Source organism: Neomonachus schauinslandi, chromosome 4 (assembly GCF_002201575.2).
Source record: "Neomonachus schauinslandi chromosome 4, ASM220157v2, whole genome shotgun sequence".
Lineage (NCBI taxonomy): Eukaryota > Metazoa > Chordata > Mammalia > Carnivora > Phocidae > Neomonachus > Neomonachus schauinslandi.
This window is the reverse complement of record NC_058406.1, coordinates 77,839,453-77,863,350: the sequence shown is the minus strand read 5'-3', so window position 1 is coordinate 77,863,350 and position 23,898 is coordinate 77,839,453. Positions and strand designations below refer to the sequence as shown.

Below are 23,898 nucleotides of genomic sequence, written 5' to 3'. Positions count from 1 at the left end.
AAGTTGAATGGTAGCTTTAAGAGGAAATACGGTAAAATGAAAGTTTTTTTCACAGAGGGAAGATTTGAGTATGTTAGTAGCATAAGAAAAAATAATGTCAATTGAGTGGGAGATAATAAAGCTACGGAGGGAGGTGGCATAGGATTTGGAGAATGCAGGAAAGAGTGGAAAGATTTATTACTGGAAAGGAGCCAAAGACTTTTCTTTGAAACACTGAGCAGAAGCAAAAAAGAGAAAAGATATTAGGAATATAAGACTGTTTTGAATTGGAGGCAAGGGCAATAATAGTAATTGTCATTTGATGGCTGTAACCTCATTAAAGTAAGGATGAAGATAAAGAAGGAAGATGGTTCAAATAATTGTCTTTTTGCGATTCACAATTACTACTTTTTAAATCTCCCAGTCATGTTTAGGGCTACGAAAGAAATAGGTAAGAAAGAGAAAGAATAATTACAGAATTTGCAGTAGTGTTATAAGGTGTCTTTTTTCTTTAAAGTCTAACAGGTTAAGGTTAGGAAATATAAGTAGGCTATACATTTTTGCTGGTTATAAGTTATTGTATATCAACATTATAAATTACTATTTAAAGTTTATGTTCCAGTGAGATTTTTAAAGCAGCTTTCTTGAGGTATAATTGATATTCAATGAAGTACATATATTTAAAGGATACAGTTTGATCAGTTTTGACATAAAAAACCTTGTGAAACTGTCCCAATCCAGATGATGGATGCCCCTTGGTACTCCTTCCTTTTGGCGCCTTCCTGCAGCCCCCTTTCAACAATTTTGATATGTGGTGTTTTCATTTTCATTGTGTTCAAAACACTTTCTAATTTCCCTTTCTCTTCTTTGACCCATGGGTTATTAAGAAGTGTGTTATTTTAGTTTCCTGGTACCTGGGGATTTTCCAAAGATCTTTCCATTATTTCTAATTTAATTCCATCTAGTCACAGAACATCCTTTGCCTGGTTTGAATCCTTTTAAACCCATTTTGACTTGTTTTATAATATGGTCTATCTTGGCAAATATTCAGGGTGTACTTGAAAAGACATGCATTCTGCTGTTACTGGATGGAGTGTTCTACAAATGTCCATCTGGTAGGGGAGTCTGATAGTATTGTTGAAGTCTTCCATATTCGTACTGATTTTCCATATACATGTTTTGTCAATTATTGACAGAAGGCTATTGAAATCTCTGGCTGTAACTGTAAATTTGTCTATTTCTCATTGTGATTTTGCTTCATGCATTTTGAAGTTGTTTATTAGGTGCATAAATGTATAGAATTGTTACGTCCTCTTGATAAATTGACTCCTTCATTATTACAAAATGACTTTTATCCATAGTAGTTTCTTTAACTGGGAAGTCTACTCTGTGTGATGTTAGGCACAAAGCTAGGGCCATTGTAGAGCTTACCATGTTCGTTTCTTGTCTGTCAAGATTCTTGTCTTTTGTTGCCTTATAGCCAATGTCTTGAAAATTTTTATTTCATGTATTTTGTACGAGTTTCTTTTGATTGTTTCAGGCAGAAGTGTAAACCTGTTTTTCCATCTTGGCTAGAGCAGAAGTCCAAAAATAGCTTTAAAATTATTTATGGTGGTTCTTAAAGTTTTTCTTTTTGCTTGTATCAGCGATATTTAGAAGAATCTGATGAAAGATGTGGCCCTTAGCCCCTCATGTCTACAAAGGCTTATCCATGTAAAAGCTTGATTGTAATTTCATGAGGTTTAGAGGCTTGAGGCTTCCTTCATCCTGGCTTAAGAATTCTTGCTTTCCTGCAAGCATTTTCTACCCTAGTTGTACACTAGAATCACCTGAGAGAGCTTTTGAACAAATACCTATGCTCCACCAGACTTGTGAAATCTGAATTTCTGGTGGTAGGACCCAGATTGTTGTTTTTAAAACTCCCTAGGTAATTCTGCTGTGCAGCTAAACTTCAAAACAGCTTGTTTTAAAGCAAAGGATGGCTTCCTCTTCACTTGCTCTGTCTACCTTCCCTTTATTGGCAAGGATCCTAGGGAGAATGGGATACAGGGAGCCAATTGCTCCTTAAACTCACCCTGAGTAGCAGCAGTTACTTTTAAAAAAATTGCCAATTCCACCTTCAGATTTTGTCTTGGTAAATTGTATCTGGGCTTTTAACAAAAGTGCATAGGGAAGAAGTTAGATTAAGAAAACTTTTTCAGTTATATTTCACAATTTGCTTTAGCAAAATGCAGAATGTTAGAATATCCCTATGGCAAACAAGAGACAGCAATATATATCAATTAACATGGACCTCAGAGCCTAAGAGCCTGTAAGAAATAAGGCTATAAATAAATAGGAATTTAAATTTTCTAAAGCATTGGGTGTTTATGTGATATGCTTTGTATATAGGATCTGTGTTATGTCACATGTATATTTGACTTCAATTATTGGTAATTCCTAGTGAAAAATATATTTCATTTGACTAAAGTGGGCCGCAGTGCATTTAGCTATTTTTACAAATGCCATAAAGCAGTAAGCAAGAGAAAACAGCACAGAGTGCTTTTAATGAGAGGTCTTATGTAACATGGACTCTGTGACTCTGAGACCGATTGATTTCACATTGTGTCACTTTTTAGATGTGTCAAATTATGTAATGCATGGAGTAGTAGGTTTGGAATGCCAGCCACTTGTATGCAAGCTGATTCTTTTGTATGATTTCTTTAAAGAACTTGAACATCATATTCATTTTGTGTATTAGACTTTTCAGTTTCCTAATCTTTTAATGCTTCTAGAAGTAATGGTGAACTTTTAAGAGGTTAAATGACTTCATATAAATGTAGTTTAAAATATTTTCTTCCTCATTTATTGTAACCAACCTTTCCCTGTAGCTGTGAACTTCACAGAAGTTAATGAAGAAAACAAAAACGATCTCTTCAGAGAAGTGTTTTCTTCCATTGAGACCTTGGCCTTTACCTTTGGGAATATGTAAGTAGAGGACTGTCATTTAAAGAAATTTGGGCCTGGGAGTCTCAGAATATGTCATATCATTTAGTAGATACATGGAAAGTAAAGTATTAACCAATACAAAATATCACAACACTGGAAAATAATACATTCATTATTTCATTATTGTTTTGTTACTATATTCAGCAGTGTCTGTGTAGCTGTTCAGAAGCAGCATCCATTTGCAAGTGACTATGTGGTTTATGTGAATAGATTCCTAGGAGTTTATTTCTAAGGTTCTTACTTAAAAAATTTATTCTAGATGACATGTTGAATGTGAAGCCTGTGACAGAGCAATGCAATGACTTGTCTTTTTATTTCTATTTCTTTTTTTTTTTTTAACTTCTGGATAGCCTGACAAACTTCCTTATGGGAGATGTAGGCAATGATTCATTATTGCGACTGCCTGTTTCTCGGGAAAGTAAGGTAGGCCAAGTTTGTGTGAAAGCAGAGACTTTAATATTTTTAACTTAATATTTCAATAATTTCCTGATCTTAATCTCAGCATTAGTCTTTGATAGTTTTCGAGTTGAGCAAGAAAAACAGATCACTTCATTTTAAATATGATAATTTATGGTCAGTTTCTGGAGCAAAAATTTAATTATACTTTCTAAGTGGATCTATCATTTTAGAGGAATATATCTGATAGTTTTATGGTGTCCTATGTAATGAATCTGTGTCATATGGTCCAAAATTTTAGTAAGTAATTCTTAACCATTTTTCTCTCCTGACATTGTCACAGTTCTTAAAGACTGGTGGAAACTTAGAAAAATAACACAAGAAGTAAAGAGGGTGTTAATCTTTTCACACATCCTATAGTTTATTACCATGAATCACTTATAAATAGGCTGTAGGTCCTCATTCTCCCTAAGAGCAGTATGTTAGAGGATTGCAGTTCTGATTCCCAGTTTATTTTTTTAAAAGATTTTATTTAATTATTTGAGAGAGAGAGCAAGAGAGAGCGCATGAGCCGGGGAGGGGCAGAGGGAGAAGCAGAAACAGACTCCCTGCGGAGCAGGGAGCCTGATGAGGGGCTGGATCCCAGGACCCCAGGGTCATGATCTGAGCCAAAGGCAGTCGTTTAACCTACTGAGCCACCCAGGCGCCCCCCGATTCCCAATTTAAAGAAAAATTGCCCTGAAATAATAGAACATGAAGAATGTTTGTAGAATATTGCTTTAAAGACTTATAGTAGTAATATTTTTATTTGACTAAAATTTTTTCACTAAATGCAAGCTATTTTTAAAAACTGCAGTAGAGACATACGTTAATAATTTCTTTTTAAGGATGTTCAAATCCAGAAGGAGGTCAACAAATATTTGGAAATGTGCCAAGTATTTGTGTTATATCAAAGTAATATAAAAATTGCAGGTCTTTCTTAAAATGATACAAAATATGAATGACTAATTGAAGCATTTGTTATATGTACTATAATAATGAGAAAACAATTGACTATTTCTGAAGTCATCCGTTGATGAATCAAGGATAGTGTATAAACCATATCAGTAATGAAGAATTTTAAGATCCTTAAATATTTTGCTATTGTTTATAATTTTTCTTCAATTTTATCTTTTCAAACATACTACTAATTTAGAAGATATAATAATATTATATCTGTGACAAGGCTCTGAAGAATTAAAATTTTAGGTGTGAATCATATTTCCTGTTCCTGTTGGCTCTATTGTGTGCACATATTACACTAATTCTTAATAGGAAAATACTTTTTCCTTTTTTTCTTTTGCACCTTATTTTCCTTCTTGCAGTTTTTAATTAACCCTAGAGACTGAGCTTTAAAAGTCCATGATGATATAATGCTACTAATAAAACTACTTTGGTGAAGAGTTTTGAAAAATACTTTAAGTAATAATTGCCATTTATTTAATAGTGTTTATTATGTACCATGCCCTATGCTAAGCCTATATCATCTTAAGCCTTAAAGGAGCCTTATGAAAGTAGTGTTCTTATCCCCATCTTACAGAAGGGCAAACCAAAGTTAAGCCTAAATATATATAGCCCAGTGTCGTACAGCTACTAAGTGATAGAGCTGGACTTCAAACCCAGGTCTCTTTGATCCCTTTTGCATTGAATCCCTGCATAGTCTGTATTGCCCAACCAAATAGATCACATTTGTTTAAGATCTCACAATTTTGGTAGATATGTTCTCCTGCACTGTCCAGTAAGGTAGCCACTTGACACATGTAGCTCTTTAAACTTAAATTAATTAAAATAAATAAAATAGAAAATATACATTACATTACATTTACATTAGCCACTTTTCATATGCTCAGATAGCCACATGTAACTAGTATCTACCTTACTGGACAGCGCAGATACAGAACATTTCCATCATCATAGAAAGTTCTGCACTAAGTTGTCCACTAGACTTTCAGAGAAATGCTTTTGTCATATGATAAAACAGTAAAAGATGGCTGGAAGAAACAGGTCTTTGTCTTCAGTTTAAGTGATGATCTATTTAGATTGTTTCTATAACTTCCTACTAATATTTTTGAAATCTGCAGAATTATTTAAAGTTTTGAATGGATTTATTAATGTTAACTAATGCTGTTAGTAAACAATGAGGTTGTTTATTCTTGGATTTTGAGAACTGCAGTTGTAAAAAGGTATGTAATTCTTGTAAGATGTAGTAGCATTTAAACAGATTTCTTAGGCCCTTTGAGTTCTAAATACTTGAAATTCTTTAACAGGAATTATGTCCCAATAACAAATTAGAGTGAAAAATTTCTGAAGCAAAGATCTGTTATCTTCTGCTCTAATCTTAAATTTGTTTTCTTCCATGTTGTAAGTCTTTTGAAAATGTTTCCGTGGAATCAGTGGACTCATCCAACGAAAAAGGTAATGCTTTTGAGGTACTTACAATCTTAGTCAAATTTTTTGCAGTTCCCTCCTTCCTTTCTTTCTTTCTTTTCTTTCTTCTTCTTCTTTTTTTTAATCACTCCCCAACCCCCTGCAGTTACTTTCAATACATGTTTTGAATTAATCTCTTCTTGCTCAGTAACCTAAGTATTCATTTTTAACACAAAATGATGTGTAAAATTTTGCATAAAAACTTAAGAAAAAAAACCTGCTAGCATAAATAGATAATATAGAGACTGATCAAGAATTATATAGGGTTTATAACTTGATGAATAATAGAAATACGTATTAAGATAAAAAATATAATTTGAAACCATTTTAAGTTTAAACTGTGACCTTTAATTCTAAATTTGTCACTTGTATTTTTTTTAAACAGTTTTCATTGAAGAACATCTTAAGATTTGAATGCTTCTTTGTTTAGAGTTATGTGCTGATATTTAATATATACTTGATATTTTTATTTTCAGGAAATTTTTCTCCTATAGAACTAGACAGCGTGCTATTGAAGAACACTGATTCTGTAGAATTGGCTTTGTCTTATGCTAAAACATGGTCAAAATATACCAAGAACATAGTTTCATGGGTTGAAAAGAAGCTTAACTTGGGTGAGTTGCCCTTTGGGGCATCTGATTAACTTTGGAGTGTAAGAACTAAATTGTTTGCAATTCATTTTCTACAGACGATGACTAATATGATTCCAAATTAGTAGCTGCTTCATTGTAGTGAATAAAATCATTGTCCATTTTCTCTTCTTGAAATAGGAAAGACTCTTCTTACAATAAATGTACTTATTGAACATTACTGTGGGCCAACCACTTGATCTGGGGACACAAAGACAAATAGTACACTGTCTTTGCCTTTAAGGAAGTCATACTGCATTGGGCAAAAAGAAATGCAATCAGATAATATGGTTAAAAGAAATAAAAGCAACAATAGGTGTATGAGCACCAGCCATGGTAACATCTTAATAGCTAGTATTTTCCCAGTGTTTTACAAAATACTTGTATTGACAAAATACTTTATATCCTGTACCTCATTTAATCCTTACCAAAACCCTGGGAAGAAAGCAAGAAAAGAATTATTCCCATTTTACAGCTCGGGCAAGCAAGACTTGCCTAAGGTCGGATAGCAGATTTGCATAGGATTATATAGCATTAACTGGAAGAATATAGGATTTACCCAAATCCTGTGCTCTTTCTACAAAATTATTTGCTTTAAATAGGGACTGCCCATCAGAATCACCTGAACAACCTTATAAAAGGGCAATACACAGGCCTAGGTCCCATCTCCAAGAGAAGTGAGGCCAAGCATGTATATTTTGAAAGTTTCCTAGTTGGTTTCGATGAGCACTCTGGATAAGAATCACAGTATCATACGATGCAGACTAGTATGTGTGCTCACTCTTTAATTTGGGAATCACAAAATTGGGGAAAAAGAAGTTAATTTACCTTCTGATGTTTTTTTTGACCTTTTCAGAATTGGAGTCCACTAGAAACATTGTCAAGTTGGCAGAGGCAACTAGAAGTAACATTGGAATGCAGGTAAGTGTTCAGTGACCTCCTAGGGTACTGGACAAAGAGGTTACCTAGATGACCTCATGATAGTGCCTTGTGAAGTCAGAAACTTGTATGCTAAATATAGGAAAGAAGTGAAATGCTGAACTTTTGGCTGGGCAAAATAAAGACCTTTTAAACTTAACGTGGAGACCCATTATGGAAAAAAACTAGGAAATTCACAATTTTATACAAATGTTGATTGTTTTGTTAGCCACTAGTCTTGCCTGCCTAGTTTTATGATTAATATTCTTCAGTACCTCCTCATATAGTCATCTTTATGACTAGTCATCTATCTGCAGAAAATGTCTAAACTTAAAATTTCTCCCTCTGAAGAAGAATAGTTGGGGGGGATCTAGAACTCTAGTGCTATTTCCATTGGAAAATTTACTTTTCAATTTTAAATTCTAGGAGTTTATGCCACTGCAGTCTCTATTTGCCAGTGCTCTTCTTAATGATATAAAGAACAGTCACCTTTTACAACAGACAATTGCAGCACTCCAAGCCAACAAATTTGTGCAGGTAAAAATTTATGTGTATAATACACTTTTTTTTGTTGTTGTTAACAACAGCATACCTTTAGAAAACAGCTTTTTTTTTCTTTCTTGTTTTGAAATACCCTTGACAGCCTCTACTTGGGAGGAAAAATGAAATGGAAAAACAAAGGAAAGAAATAAAAGAACTTTGGAAACAGGAACAAAATAAAATGGTGAGTATTATAATGGAGTTTCATCTACCTACTTGTGAACATCTGAAATCATCTGCAGTATGTAAGCATCCACCCTGGAAGATGCATACCTTACTCTATAGTTTTTCTAAAATGCTTGTTTTAACAATCTTGTTGAATATGCTAATGAAACTTATACATTAGGGTTTGTTTCTTATTATGTATTTAATAGTCTTTTTTTTTCCTGTATAGCTGGAAACAGAGACTGCTCTTAAAAAGGCAAAATTGTTATGCATGCAACGTCAAGATGAGTATGAAAAGGCAAAATCTTCCATGTTTCGTGCAGAAGAGGAGCATCTGTGCTCAAGTGGTGGATTAGTAAAAAATCTCAACAAGCAGCTAGAAAAAAAGCGAAGGCTGGAAGAGGAAGCTCTTCAGAAAGTAACCATCTTTGTTGTTATTTGCAAGTTGAATTAGCAATAATCTGCTAAGGCTTCAGTTCTCAAATGTTAGCATGCATCAGGGTTGCCTGGAAGGCTTGTTAAAACAGGCTACTGGGCCCCACATCCAGAGTGTCTGATTCAGTAGCTCTAGGGTTGGCCCCAAACAACTTGCACTTCTAACAGGTTCCCAGGTGATGCTGCTGCTGCTGGTGATGGGGATCCACACTTTGAGAACCAGTATACTAAGAGATTTTTGCTTATCTTTTAAATCTTTGGTTTTGTTTCTGAAAAAGTATATTAGAGAAGGCAGTAGTTTAATATTTTTTACTTCATTGTTCAGGAAGTTCACCTTTTAGGCAACTGGGTGTATATGTGTGCTAATTCTAGTACCTGATAGCAAAGCTAGGCTGGAGCTTTCTTTATATTGCTTATGAAATATAATTTGATGAATTCTGTAAGATTATGTAGAAAATGGTGAATATAAATAGAAAAGGCTGTTAAATAGAAGTAGTCATTTATCTTGTAGACAGTATAGTATCCATTAAAGTCAAGTGCCTGAGTCACTGACCAGAGCAAATTTATTATCTTTAGAAATATTCTATTTAAAACAGACTATTTCATACTTTTTATGCAAAAAGTCTTTTTAATTATTTCCACTGAGTTTTATTATAATAAGTACTTGTTTTAAAATATAAATTCTAGTGATCAGTGTTATTTTTTTTTTCTGTGATATTCTTAAAGGTAGAAGAAGCAAATGAACTCTACAAAGTTTGTGTGACAAATGTTGAAGAGAGACGAAATGATCTAGAAAATACCAAAAGAGAAATTTTAACACAACTCCAGAAACTTGTTTTTCAGTGTGACCTTACCCTTAAAGCTGTAAGTATTTTGTTCAGTATTTTGAAGGCCGGGGCAAAAAAGGGTCTAAATATCTGCAGAAGGGAAGAGGGATGCTTGATGAGTCATGTGTCTTAAGGGATTTAATTTCTGAGATTAATGCAACATTTGGAGTTTGGAAATTGACTTTCAGCTTTTAATAGTGGTAAATGCTTTGAGTTACATTTTTTATCTGGTCCCTCACCTGGTGGATCGATGATTTGTCCAATTAAAATTGAAGTCTGAGAGTTTGAAATCGCCTCTAAGCCACTGTCTTTCTTGGCTTGGTTGACAAAATGGATTTGACTGTTGAAACTTCTTTCAGCACTATGAGATCGGTTCTTCAAAATTTGAGTAAACTAAATATTAAAATTAAACCCAGTGACTTATTAAAAAAAAACACGGGCGCCTGGGTGGCTTAGTTGGTTAAGCTACTGCCTTCAGCTCAAGTCATGATCCTGGAGTCCCAGGACTGAGTCCCACATCGGGCTCCCCGCTCAGTGGGGAGTCTGCTTCTCCCTCTGACTCTCTCCCCTCTCATGCTCTCTCTCACTCTCTCTCTCTCAAATAAATAAAATCTTAAAAAACAAAACAAAAATGCATCCTTCCCTCAAGGGTTTTCATTTGCCTCTTTAAAATGACTTTTATAAAAAGTTTATATATAAAATACCTTTTTTTCATGTACATTTCACAAGTTTTAACACATGTATAAATTTGTGTAACCACAATCAGGATTCAGAAGAATTCCATCACTCCAAAAAATTTTGTTCATGCTGCCCCTTTGTAGTCAAATTCTCTACCCACCCCTAAACCCCTGGCAAATACTGATATGTTCTCCGTCTTTATAGCTTGATCTTTTCCAGAGTGTCATATAAATGAAATCCTATAGTATGTGACTTGGGGACTGGCTTCTTTTATTCAGCATAATGTCTTTGAGATTCATCAATGTTATGCCTGTATCAATAGTTTGTTTCTTTTTATTGCTGAATAGTATTCCATTATATGAATGTACCACAGTGTTTATCCATTCATCAGTTGGACATCTGTGTTGTTTCCAGTTTTTGGTGATTGTGAATATAGAGCTGCTATGAATATTTGTATACAAGTTTTTGCATGAACATAAGTTTTCATATTTCTAGGGTAAGCACCTAGGAGTGAGATTACTGGATGTTATGGTAAATGTCTGTTTAACTTTATAAGAAATTGCCAAATTGTTTTCCAGAATGGCCATAACATTTTCATTCTAACCAGTAATATATGAGTTCCGATTGTTCTGCATCCTTGACAATACTTGTTGGTTGTTGTATATTTTAACTGTTTTAATATGTGTGTAGTGGTAGTTGTTTTAATTTGTGTTTCTGGAGTGACTAATGATATTGAGCATCTTTTCAAGGACTTATTTGCAGTCTCTATTTTGTCAATTTTTTTAAATTGATTTGTTTTCTTATTATTGAGCTTGCATATTTTGTCTTCCAGTCTGAAACTTCTCTTTATTCTTTTAGCAGTTTGTTTCAGGGGAAAAAAGGTTATAATTTTGATGGAATCTAACTTATCAATTTCTTCGTTTATGTGTCATGCTTTTCATATTATAGCTAAGAGAGTTTCAGGGTCACAAAGACTTCTATGTTTTCTACTAAAAATTTTATAGTTTGACATTGATATATGATCTATTTTGACTTAATTTTTATATAAGGTGTGAAATATAGGTTGAGGTTTTTTGCATATAGATGTTGTGTTAAAATTATGCCTGTGGGATTTAATTTATGGAGGTGATTGCATGCTGACATGGAGAGGTCGATGTTACTGAAAGGGTGAATTGTTACTTATATTTCCTGAGAGAAGGGGACGTGCTGTGCCACGTAGGGCCACAGAAGTACCAGGTTTGGTGAAGCAGAGTCAGGAGTGAGGGGAAGGCTGAGAACAGAGCCTTTATTGGGGTTTCCAAGGGAAAGACAAGGTGGGGCAGGATAAGCAGTGTAGGATTGGCTAGTTTGATGGTCTCTAGTTGCTTGGTACCTGGCCCTAGGATGATTCAGAGCAGGAGACAATAAGAACTTGGTGTGTGAGAATTAGATAATGAGGTTGTTTGGGTTGCATATGAAAGACATACCCCCCACTACTTCCCACCCCTGTGCTTCCTACCCCTGGGAGGAGCAGACTCCCCCCAGCCGGCAAACTTTTTAAGATGTCAAAACATTACAAAATACGGAAAATAAAAGACATTATTAATACAGGTGTCCACTTGTTCCAGTACCATTTGTTGAAAACATTGTGCCATCTCCATTGATTTGTCTTTGCATCTTTGTCAAAAATCAATTGACCATATTTTTATAAAAGGTCAATTTCTAGATTCTCTATTCTGTTCCATTGATATATATACCTGTCATTTGGCCCAAACTCTACTACTATGTTGATTACTGTTGTTTTATAGCAAGTCTTAAAATCAGGTAGGGCCACCTGGGTGGCTCAGTCATTAAGCGTCTGCCTTCGGCTCAGGTCATGATCCCAGGGTCCTGGGATCGAGCCCCACATCACGCTCTCTGCTCAGCGGGAAGCCTGCTTCTCCCTCTCCACCCCCCCTGCTTGTGTTCCCTCTCTAGCTGTGTCTCTCTCTGTCAAATAAGTAAATAAATTCTTTAAAAAAAATAAAATCAGGTAGTGTGAATCTTCAACTTTATTTTTTTTTTCAGAATTGTTTTGAGTATTTAAGATCCTTTGCCCATAAAAACATTGGAATCAGCTTGCAGTATCTACAAACAAATCCTGCTAACATTCTAATTGGAATTGTGTTAAATCTTAGATCAGATGGGAAGAATTGACTATAATATGTAGCATCTTAACTATATAAAGAGAGTTGTTCAATCCATGAAGACAGTATGTCTCTCCATTTATTTAAATACATGATATTTTTTTAATCAGCATTTTGTAGTTTTCAACATAGAAGTCTTTCACATGTTTTGTTAGATTTAAACCTCTGTATGTATGTATGTATTTGGGCAGCTATTGTGAATGTGACATACAAATAAATCAATAGATAAATATATACCACATATAATTTATGTGTATGTATCTATGCACACACATTTCTTTAATTTCACATTTCAATTGTTCATTGTTAGTATTTAGAAACACAAGTGATTTTTGTATGTTGATCTTGTATCTTGCAAACTTGCTAAAACTAAATAGTTCTGGAACTTTTTTTGTAGAATCATTGGGGTTTTCTACATAGAAAATTATGTTATCTACAAATAGGGACAGTTTTATTTCTTCCTTTCCAATCTGTATTCCTCTTATTTCTTTTTCTTTCTGCACTGGCTAGAGCTTCCAGTTCATTATTGAATAGGATTGGGTGAGAGAAGATATCCTCGTCCTATTCTGGACTATTTAAGGGCAAAGCACTTAGTCTTTCACTATTACATATGATGATAACTATAGGTTTTTTGATGATGCCCTTTATCAGGTAAGGAGTTTCCCCTTTTTCTAGTTTGCTGACAGTTTTATGATGAAGCTGTTGAATTTTTTTTTCCACTGCTGAGAATTTTGGGGTTGTTTGTTATTGCAGCATAAGCTAGCAAAACTGCTTATATTGAATATATATGTACATATATTCTTTATTCCTTTATATGTACCTTTACATACTACATACCATATCATGTGTACCTAAATACGATAGAGGAACATCTTTGAACAAATAATATATAAGTACAGTTAATGGGACTTAAGATGTAATTTTTGCTAATTAAATTATTATAAACGTTTGTAATTGTGTCTTTGCTTTTTTTAAAAAAAGATGTTAGATTTTATCAAATGATTTTTTCCACATCATTTGATTAATGTGATAATACAGTTTTTCTTTTGTAGTCTATTAATATGATGGATTACATTGATGTTTGAGTGCTGACCTAGTCTTGCATTCCTGGATAAGCTGCTTTTGGTTGTGATGCATTGTTACTTTTATATATTGCTGGATTCAATTTGCTAATATTTTGTTGAGTATTTTTTTCTTTTTCTTCTCTGTTAATAAAAGACATTGGTATGTTGTTATTGGTTTGTTTTTTTTTTTTTTCCTTATACTGTCTTTATCTAGTTTAGTATCAGGGTTATTCTGGCCTTATAAAATGAGTAGGGAGGTGTTCCTTCCTGTCAGTATTCTGGAAGAGATTGTGTAGAACTGATGTTATTTCTTCAGTTGTTTGCTGGCGTTCCCTGGTGAAAGTATCTGGGCTTGGGGTTTTCATTTTTGGAAAATTTTTCACTATGTATTCAGTTTCTTTTGAGAATAAACCTATTGCAGTTAATTATTTCTTTTTGGGTGAATTTTGGTAGTTTGTGGCTTTCATGGAATCAGTCCCTTTTGTCCCAGTTGTCTAATTTATGTGCACAGAGTTGTTTATGGTTTTTCTTTACCGCGTCAATGACTCAGTAGGCTGTAATAATATCCTCTCTTTCATTCCTGATGTTGGTAATTTGTACCTTCTCTCTTTCTCTCTCTGGTTAGTCTGGCTAGATAGAGGTTTATCAATTTTACTGACCTTTTCAAAGAAAAGCTTTTAATTTTCATTGGTTTCTCTATTGTTATTTTTAAAATTTAATTTCTGCTTGCTTTGGGTTTATTTTGCTTTTCTTTTTAGTTTCTTGATGGTGGAAGCTTAGATTGTTCATTGAGACCTCCCTGCTTTTGTAATATAAATATTTAATCATTTAGATTTCTCTCTAAGCACTGCTTATCTAAATCCCACAAATTTTGAATTTTGTATTTCTATTTTTGTTCAATATAAAATATTTCCTAATTTCCCTTGAGACTTCATCTTTGACTTATGGATAGTATAGAAGCTGATTGTTTAATTTCCAAGTATTTGAGAATTTTCTGGATAAATTCCTGATACTGATTTCTAGTTTAATTCTGTTATGATGAGAGAAATGTTTTATATAATTTCAATTTTCTTAGATTTGTTATGGTTTGTTTTATGATTCAGCATATGGTCTGTCATGGTGAATGTTCCATGCATATACTTTTCAAAATGTGTGTTCTGCTCTTGTTGGCTGGGGTATTTGGTATATGTAAATGTCAATTGGTTATTGTTGGTTTACGGTGCTATTTATTTCTTCTATATCCTTGACTTACTTTTTACTTCTATCAGTTACAGAGAAATGAGGGTTTTTCTTTTTTTTAAGTTTTTATTTAAATTCCAGTTAATCAGCATACAGTGTAATATCAGTTTCAGGTGTACAATATAGTGATTCAACACTTTCATACAACACCCAGTGCTCATCACAACAAGCATGCTCCTTAATCCCACTCACCTATTTAACCCACCCCCTACCCACTTCCCCTCTGGTAACCAGTTTATTCAGAGAAAGGAGTTTTGAAGTCTTCAATATACTGTATATTTTTAGTTCTATCAGTTTTTGCTTTATGAATTTTGAAACTCAGTTGCTTGTGCATTAGTAATTGTTACATATTCTTGGTGAATTAATCCTTTTATTTTTATGAAATGTCTCTTTTTATCCTGGTAATTTTTATTGCTTTTAGTCTTCATTTAATACTGATGTAGCTATTTCAGTTTTCTTTCAATTATTTTTATCATGGTATGGTATATCTTTTTCCATTCTTCTACTTTGAGTTTTATCATTATATTTAAAGTGAAATCGGAGGGGGAGACAAACCATGAGAGACTATGGACTCTGAGAAACAAACTGAGGGTTCTAGAGGGGAGGGGGCTGGGGGGATGGGTTAGCCTGGTGATGGGTATTAAAGAGGGCACGTACTGCATGGAGCACTGGGTGTTACACGCAAACAATGAATCATGGAACACTACATCAAAAACTTATGTAATGTATGGTGATTAACATAACATAATTTAAAAAAGAGAAAAAAAGTGAATTACTTACATAGCATATAGTTCAGTCTTGATTTTTTAAAAAAATCGGTTTTGGGGGCAGCTGGGTGGCTCAGTTGGTTGGGCAACTGCCTTCAGCTCAGGTCATGATCCTGGAGTCCTGGGATTGAGTCCCACGTTGGGCTCCTGGCTCAGCGGGGAGTCTGTTTCTCCCTCTGACCCTCTCCCCTCTCATGCTCTCTCTCACTCTAAAAAAAAAAAAAAATCTGTTTTGATAATCTCTATCTTTTAAGTGAAATATTTAGACAGTTTATATTTAATGCAAATGTATGTTCAGATTTAGGCCTACTTTTCTCTTTTCCTGTTTGTACCTTATGTTTTCTTCATTTGTTTCCCTTTTGCTGCCTTATATTGGATAAATTGATAATTTTTTAGAATTACATATAATTTATATTACAGATTTAATTTAATCTATATTTACGTATTAGAGTTATATTTTAATTTATCTAAAGTGCTTATTTGCATTTTATTATCTACATTTTAACTTACTGAGCTTTTGACTATATCTCTTTTTACAGTTTTTTCTTTTTTTTTCTTTTTAATGGCTGCACTAGGGCTGTATTTATAAAAACTTTTTACTGGCCTATTTAAAACTAACATTTTACTCCTTCAAGTGGAATGTAGAAACCACATAGTCCCACCATATAAGTCCCTTTTACTTGTTTTGGGTTGTAATTGATATGTGTATGTTACATCTATATACTTTGAAAACCTCACCAGACAATCTTACAATTTTTGCTTTCAGAAGTCACATATTTTAGAGAAGTCATCTTTTTTAATTACCTAGATATTTACCATTTGTTTCTACTCTTCCATTTCTAGGGTTCTTTCCCTTTGATATCATTTCTCTCTTTTCTGAAGAACTTCCTTTAGCATTTCTGTTGTAGCAGGTCTTCTGGTGGTGAATTCTGTATTTCATCTGAGAATGTTTTTATTTCATCTTTATTCCTGAAGGACATTTTCATTTGATAAAGAGTTTAGTTCTTTCCTTTCAACACTTTAAAAATGTCCTTCCACTGCCTTCTGGCCTCTGTGTTTCTAATGAGAAATCCATAGTCATTTGAATTACTGCTTTCTCAGTGTGGAATGTGTTGGAGGTTTTTTTTTGTTTTTTGCTTGCAAGATTTTTTTTCTTTGTCTTTGGTTTTCAACATTTTGATTACAGTTTATTTGGGTGTGAATTTTCTTGAATTTATTCTGTTTGGGGTTCCCTGAGCTTCTTAAATCTGCAGGTTTGACTTTTATTATATTTGAGAAGTTTTCAGCTATTGTTTCTTCAAAATTTTTTTTGTAGCACTCTGTCCTCTTCCTCTAAGACTCCAGTGACTCAAATTTTAGACCTTTGTTTTTATTCTATGGGTTTGAGGGGGGTGTTTTTTTTTTTCTCTCCCTAATCTTTTCTCTTGGTTGTTGTTCTATTGATCTATCTTCAGGTTCACTGACTCTTTCCTTTGTTATCTCTATTTTCCTATACAGTCAAAACAGTAAATTTTTTTGTTTGGGATATTTTATTTTCCTGTTTCTTTTTTATATCTTCCATTTCTGTGCTGCGACTTCAGTCTTACCATGTTTTAAGATTATTTGCCCTTAGGTATTTAAACCGTCATAATAGGGCGCCTGGGTGGCTCAATTGGTTGGGCGACTGCCTTCAGCTCAGATCATGATCCTGGAGTCCCGGGATCGAGCCCCGCATCGGGCTCCCTGCTCAGCGGGGAGTCTGCTTCTCCCTCTCCCGCTCCCCCCTCTCGTGCTCACTCTCTCTTTCACTCTCTCTCTCAAATAAATAAATAAAATCTTTTAAATAAATAAATAAATAAACCGTCATAATAGCTGCTTTAAAGTCTTTATCTGATAATCCAAATAGGTGAGTCATCTCAGGGTTAGTGTGTTTATTGTCTTTTCTCTTGCGTGTTGATGAGATTTCCTGGTCCTTCATGTAACAAGTGTTTTGGATGATATTCTGGACTTCTCAGTATTACTTTATGTGACTCATGGTCATCTTTCTAACCTATATTGAATGTTGATTTTTTAAATTTTGGGCAGGCATTTGATCTAGTTAGGTTCACTCTACAGCTCCTAAGGAATCCCTTCCAAGTCTTCTAGTTGTGAAACTTAGTCAACCTACTCTGCTGCTATTGAGGGCCAAGTAGGGAAAGGATAAAGACAAAAACCAGTAGGGAGTTCAGACCCCTCACTCTTCAGATCCAGTTTATCTGGTTCTAGAGAAGAATTCCCCTCAAAGTTGTAGATGTCTGTTCAGTGGCTACTGCTGTTGGTGCCAGAGCACCGTATCTCAGCGCTTGGGACTTGCTTGGGGGCTGGGGGACAAGAGAAGACAGACAGACAAAAGAAACCCGTGGGTTTTCCCCCACTCTTTCAATCACGTGTCTTTGAATATGAGTTCAGTATTGGCTGGGAAACAGTAGCAAAAGAAATAACAGGAAGCATACCTCTAGATTGCTCATACCTTGATTTGTTGTTTCTTTCCACAATCTGCCTGCTAACATTTACTTTTCAGAATTCTCAGAAAGTGAAGGATTCAGTGGGAAACAAACTATTTCCATTTGAATCAGAAACTCTCCATACAATGTTCCTGAGTATTTAAAATTGTATCTCATTCGTTTACCAAATTCCAATTAATGTGTGATTAATTTAGAGAGCCAATTTTAGCAAAGTGATTTAAAAGAATTATAAAAATCCCAGGATTCGAAATTACATTATGAGTTACGTAAGCCAGTCTTTACACTCGACAAGTCCTTTTCACCTCAGACAGTAGCTCATGATAACTAAGATTGAGTATGTACCTGCCAGTGTATAAAGTTCTTTGCCTACATTAACTCATGTAAATCTCACACAATCCCATTAGGTAAATATAACTGTTTTTAGCTCCATCTTACTGGTAAAGAAACTAAAGTTTAGAGAACCTTTCTTCTCAAAATGTGTTTCTTGGGCCCGTCACATACTCATTACATTGGGAGCCTATGAGGAATGCAGAATCTTGGGTTTCAACTCAGACTTTTGGAATCAGAATCTGCATTTCGAACAAGAATCCCACACATGATTCATTTGCACATTAACTTTTTATGAAGCATTTGCTTAGAGAAGTTACAAATAACTTGATCAAGGTCACCTAGCATGTCAATTGTAAAGCTAGGATAGAACTTGGTTGAATGACTTCAGAACCTATGCTCTTAAATACTATGCTGTCTTGCTGAATGATTATTTAGCCCGGGTGTGACAACTCCAAAATTAATGTAATTTATATATTGAGCTAAAAGAAAATCCGTTTTCGGGACGCCTGGGTGGCTCAGTCGTTAAGCGTCTGCCTTCGGCTCAGGTCATGATCCCAGGGTCCTGGGATCGAGCCCAGCACCTGGCTTCCTGCTCAGCGGGAAGCCTGCTTCTCCCTCCCCCACTCCCCCTGCTTGTGTTCCCTCTCTTACTGTGTCTCTCTCTGTCAAATAAATAAATAAAATCTTTAAAAAAAAAAAAAGAAAGAAAATCCGTTTTCTTGTGGACCTTTCAAGTTATACCATACTGCTATAATCCCTCTTCTACAAAATAACACTTTAAATATTTAAAGGTAATTGTTATCTTCCTTTCTTGAATGCTTTTTCCAGACTACACACCCCCAAATCTGATTTTTTTTATTTTCACTCTAGGACATATCACATACGTGATTGCAGAGAAAACAAAATTATTTGAGATACAAAGATTCTAGACACTCAGGTTCTCTCACTATCTTAGGGAAGATACACAAATCACATTTATATCCTAGCAAAATTTTAAGTTATATCATGGACATCAAGGATTACTTCTGAATATCTAAAATTGTCTTGAATTATGAAGTATTGGAGGGTAGGGGATAAAGATCATAATTACATTACTGAGAGGAAGAAGAAATGACCAGGCCAGTCACTAAAGACCTAACCAAATCAATGGGCTTTGAAGAATGGAAAGAATTAGAAGAAGAGTTTTTTGTTTTATTTTAAAGTACATTCAAGGAAAATTTATCTTTAAAGTAATACAGGATAGAGAATTATACTGAACCAAATTTATTTTAGATTATTGCTGATTTATATGAAAGAAACTTTCCCCATTATTTGAAATTAAAATTCCATTTGAACAGCTATCATAAATATTTGCACGAATCCATGTGCCGGTGGAGGAACTAAAAATTTGCTGTAGGTGATGAAAGCTTGGGCATAGAGTTGGAAGTCCTGTGTGCTCGAGTGAGCAGTCCCAGAAAACGAACAGAATTATAGTATGATCTTGGCTAATAACACTTTTTATTACTATACATTTGGTCATTTCCCCTTTGTGAGGCACTTCGGTCACTGTGCTCTCAGATAGAGACCTAGAAGAAAAGTCTAAGTTCCTGACTCAGGGAGCAGATTGAGGCACAAAAAAATCTAGAGGCAGGATGATTTTTGAGGTACCTGTGAGCCACCTCAGTTAAGATGCCCAGCAAGTCCTGCAGGATCTGCCCCATGGGGGTTCAGTCTTTAGTGTTTCTATTAGGTAAGTGAGAAGGCTGAATAATTTGGGGAAAACAGATTTTAAGATTGGACTACCCGTATATATTACTGCTTAAGTCTTTATTATTAATAAATACCCAGAAACAAATATTCAGCAGATGAATTGATTATGCCAGTATATTCATTTGGCTTTTTAAATTATTGGTGTTTTTAACTAGACTCATAAAGCTTATTAAAAATTATAAAAAATGGACAGTTACCTTTAGGATCAAGAGAGTAAGTAAGTTCAGTTTACCATTAACTGGTGAATTTTTTCATCAGAGCCAGTTGCAGGACTTAAACTTTACCATCCGCGGTTTGAATTTCCTTTGTTCCTTGAGAGAATTAGAACACAAATAAGCTATTCTTTTATGTGCACTTTTCAAATACTATTTATGCTGAGTCTTAGTTATCCTTTAGGAATGCCTGTCTACCTTGGAAAGGACTTAGAGGCTAATCAGAAGTTCAGTTGATCATCTGGTGTATCAAGAGAGATGAAGAGGATACATGGCAGTCTTTCAAATAATATTAAGCCAATTGAAATTTGGCATTTATTCACATTGCTCACCTGGAAGCCAGAGTGGCATTTTATAAAATAAATCAGATTATGTGATAGCTCTTAACACCCTTTAAAACCCTCCACTGGCTTCCCATTGTACTTAAATTCAGACTCCTTACTGCAGTTCAGAGGACTGTTTCTCTTTCTGGCATCATCTCAAACCGAAGCTTCACCTCTTTGGATGTGCTTCAGCCATATTGACCTTTCAAGTGTTTCTTGAGCATGGCAAGCTCTTTCTCACTCACTTTTGCTCTAGGGTCTCTGTGCTACCTCTTCCTTTTGTCTGGATTGGACTTCTCCCTGAAACTTTGCATTGGCTTTTTCTTACCTCAGGTCTCAGTTCAGATGTGACCTCCTCAGAGAGGCTCATTAACCTACCGTATCAAAAGTGCCCTTCTACAAATGCATACCGGGTTATATTCTGTAACTTGACAATTTTATATAGTATTTATAGAAGTTTTCAATACCAGAAATTATCTTATCTACAAAATTTATTCTCCCGGGGCGCCTGGGTGGCTCAGATGGTTGAGCTTCTGCCTTCGGCTCGGGTCATGATCCTGGGGTCCTGGGATCGAGCCCCGCATCGGGCTTCTGGCTCGGCGGGGAGCCTGCTTCTCCCTCTCCCTCTGCCTCTCCCCCTGCTCATGCTCTCTCTCTCTCTCTAATGAATAAATAAAATCTTTAAAAAAAGAAAAATTTATTCTCCCTCTCTCTCACACCACCTTCAGGAGAACATAAACTCTCTGAGGACTGGGATCTCATCTGTTTATTTGCCATAGTATACTCAAAGCCTAGGTTTTGGGGAACACTAAATTAGTTCATTCGTGTGCAGCTCTCAGAATGGATTTGGCATGTCTGCAAGCACTTGTTAGCTGCTATTGTTACTGTTACTACAAGTAGTAGGAGTAATAGTATATGTAGGCATTTGTAGAAACTCAGTGGGATAATATATTTTGGATAGATTCAAGATAATGGCTAATTATTAAAGCTGAGTACTATAGGTTACATTATAATTATAAAACATTTTTATTTTTATAGGATTGAAAAAATAAAAGTCAAAATAATTGTGCTCTGATTGAAACGTTTCCCCTTATGTTTTTCACTTAAGAGTTTAGAGCATTATGGTCAGACCCTCAGAGTATGGAGCTGGGGATACTCAAAAACACATCTGTCTGCTAAAATTATGAGCCAGTAGGGACATGGGGATGTATTTTTGAACTTTGCAGTTTAAAGCTAGTTTTTTTTTTTTTTTTTTTTTTTAAATTTTATTTACTTTTGAGAGAGAATGACAGAGAGAGAGAATGAGAGGGGTGAGGGTCAGAGGGAGAAGCAGACTCCCTGCTGAGCAGGGAGCCCGATGCGGAACTCGATCCCGGGACTCCAGGATCATGACCTGAGCCGAAGGCAGTTGCTTAACCAGCTGAGCCACCCAGGTGCCCCCTAAAGCTAGTTTTGCTAGCAACGATTACTCCTTGGTATTGAATTACAACTGTTTTTTTTTTTTTTTCTTCCTGATCTGGACTTTGCACAAAGTCAGACAACGTCGTATGCTCACAATGATATTCAGTGTTCTGTGCTTCAATGTATGATCTTTTTTCTTTGGAAATCAATGTATATTTATACAGCATTCTGTATAGCAGAAGTTATTTTGCCTTTTGTCTCTGTCTGTGACCACAGGTGACAGTTAACCTCTTCCAGATGCAACACCTACAGGCAGCCTCCCTTGCAAACAATTTACAGTCTCTCTGTGATAGTGCCAAACTCTATGACCCAGGCCAAGAGTACAGTGACTTTGTCAAGGCCACAAATGCAACGGAAGAAGAAAAAGTTGATGGGTAAGAATGTGTAGATGAAATTATTTCAAAAGATAAAACCTTTATTGCTAAGTTCCTATCTGGTAGTAGGTGGCATCTTTTCTAACATTGGCAGAATTGACTTTAAAACTTTCTGAACTTTTTTTTATATTCCGATGTAACTCACTTAAGAGTAAAGCTTTTTGTTTTGACACAGAGCTAAGTCCTTTGAGATTTAGAAATCCTTTGAGAATGGCAAATCATGGTCATATCTATTTTGAATGTCCACAGATTTAACAGCCTACATTTTCCATAGAGGTGATACTAGAAAAGCTTAACCATGACATGAATCATTGACCATACTTTTGCTACTCTTTTCCTTGTTTCAGCTGTAGTAAGTTCAAATGATGAATAAATTTTGTTCACATTTCCTCTAAGAAGTTGAACCATATAATAAGGTTTTTTCTTACTATTTAATTACTGTTCATTATAGTAACATATTTTTCCAAAAATAGAATAAAATAGGCTGGGTGTTAGTCATTCTTTAAATGATGAGTTTTATTTGGGTTTTTCTCAGGAATGTAAATAAAGCATTAACAAGTAGCCCCCACACTTCTGGGTACAGACCTAGCGACTCGTTAGAGGACGTGGTGCGCCTTCCGGACAGCGCCAGTAAGACTGAAGAGGACAGATACTCCGGGAGTGCTGACGTCACAGGTAAACTTCACACTCAAGAGAGCGCTGGTTTGTGGAAGAGCAGGTTGTTTAAATGTGATTACTCAATGATTGCAACTCTGGAATCTAAACATCAGGCCTTGAATGAAAACTTCATGAGGCCTTCTTCACAGTTGTAAGCACTGTGCCTGTGTCTTAAAGTCGACTGTCGATCACTGTTAAATTTGACTTGTCTCATTTTATGTAATATCCATATTTCGCCTCATGAAATCCGTCTGTAGCCACGTTTGACTTTAAATATTCTTTTCTTAAAGGTCCTTCTTTTATAAGGTCATGGACATTTGGGATGTTTAGTGACTCTGAGAGCACTGGAGGAAGCAGTGAATCTAGATCTCTGGATTCTGAATCGATAAGTCCAGGTACATAAGCATTTAAGTCTAGCAGAGAGAATTCAATGAAATAGTCCTTTTGGGGGATATATTTTAGCTACCTTATTTTTTTAATGGACTGTCTCCTAGAGAGGAGTATGTACGTATACACGTGCAGCTTAAAAAAAAAATACAAAGGCAAACCCACATATATTTCCCACCCAGCCTATAAGAAATAAAACTTTATCAGTATATGAGAAGGGCCCTCTGGACACCTCCTGGAAAACCTTGCCCTGCTGCCCACCAGAACAGACCATCATCCTGGATTTTGTCAGTCATTCTCTAGCTGTTTTCAGTGTTTTACTGCCTATATCTACTTGAGCTGTGCCCTCTTCGGAATGTTACACAGATGGAATTATACCATTTTTTGTGTGACTTCTTTCATCTTTTTTTTTTTTAGATCCATATCGATGTGAATAGCTCTCTTTATATATCTTTATTTTATGCTATATATAGTATTCCATTCTGTGAACATAACTGTACCTTTTAGATTGTTTTGTAGTTAATTGCTGTGATGAACAGTACAGTTAACACCAGTTTTGTGCCTGTGATTATTCAGTTTTTATAAATGTACCTTAAAAGGTACTTTGGTAAAGAGAGTCCCATGCTCCTTAGAGAGGCAGGATAGATGTGTTGAATTCTCCCTTAG

At 35.1% G+C, this 23,898-nt stretch overlaps 1 protein-coding gene across 1 annotated transcript in view; it reads left to right on the top strand.

Annotated features, from left to right (window-relative positions):
* The window catches only part of ARHGAP29 (Rho GTPase activating protein 29), a 62,635-nt gene that overhangs the window by 25,243 nt on the left and 13,494 nt on the right, over nt 1-23,898 (top strand). Inside the window, exons 4-15 of the mRNA XM_021690318.1 lie at nt 2,850-2,946; nt 3,318-3,390; nt 5,769-5,817; nt 6,306-6,443; nt 7,315-7,379; nt 7,803-7,913; nt 8,020-8,100; nt 8,311-8,499; nt 9,243-9,380; nt 22,031-22,188; nt 22,724-22,863; nt 23,136-23,240. Of these exons, the coding sequence (XP_021545993.1) occupies nt 2,850-2,946; nt 3,318-3,390; nt 5,769-5,817; nt 6,306-6,443; nt 7,315-7,379; nt 7,803-7,913; nt 8,020-8,100; nt 8,311-8,499; nt 9,243-9,380; nt 22,031-22,188; nt 22,724-22,863; nt 23,136-23,240 (1,344 nt within the window). The remainder of the gene's footprint in view (nt 1-2,849; nt 2,947-3,317; nt 3,391-5,768; nt 5,818-6,305; nt 6,444-7,314; nt 7,380-7,802; nt 7,914-8,019; nt 8,101-8,310; nt 8,500-9,242; nt 9,381-22,030; nt 22,189-22,723; nt 22,864-23,135; nt 23,241-23,898) is intronic.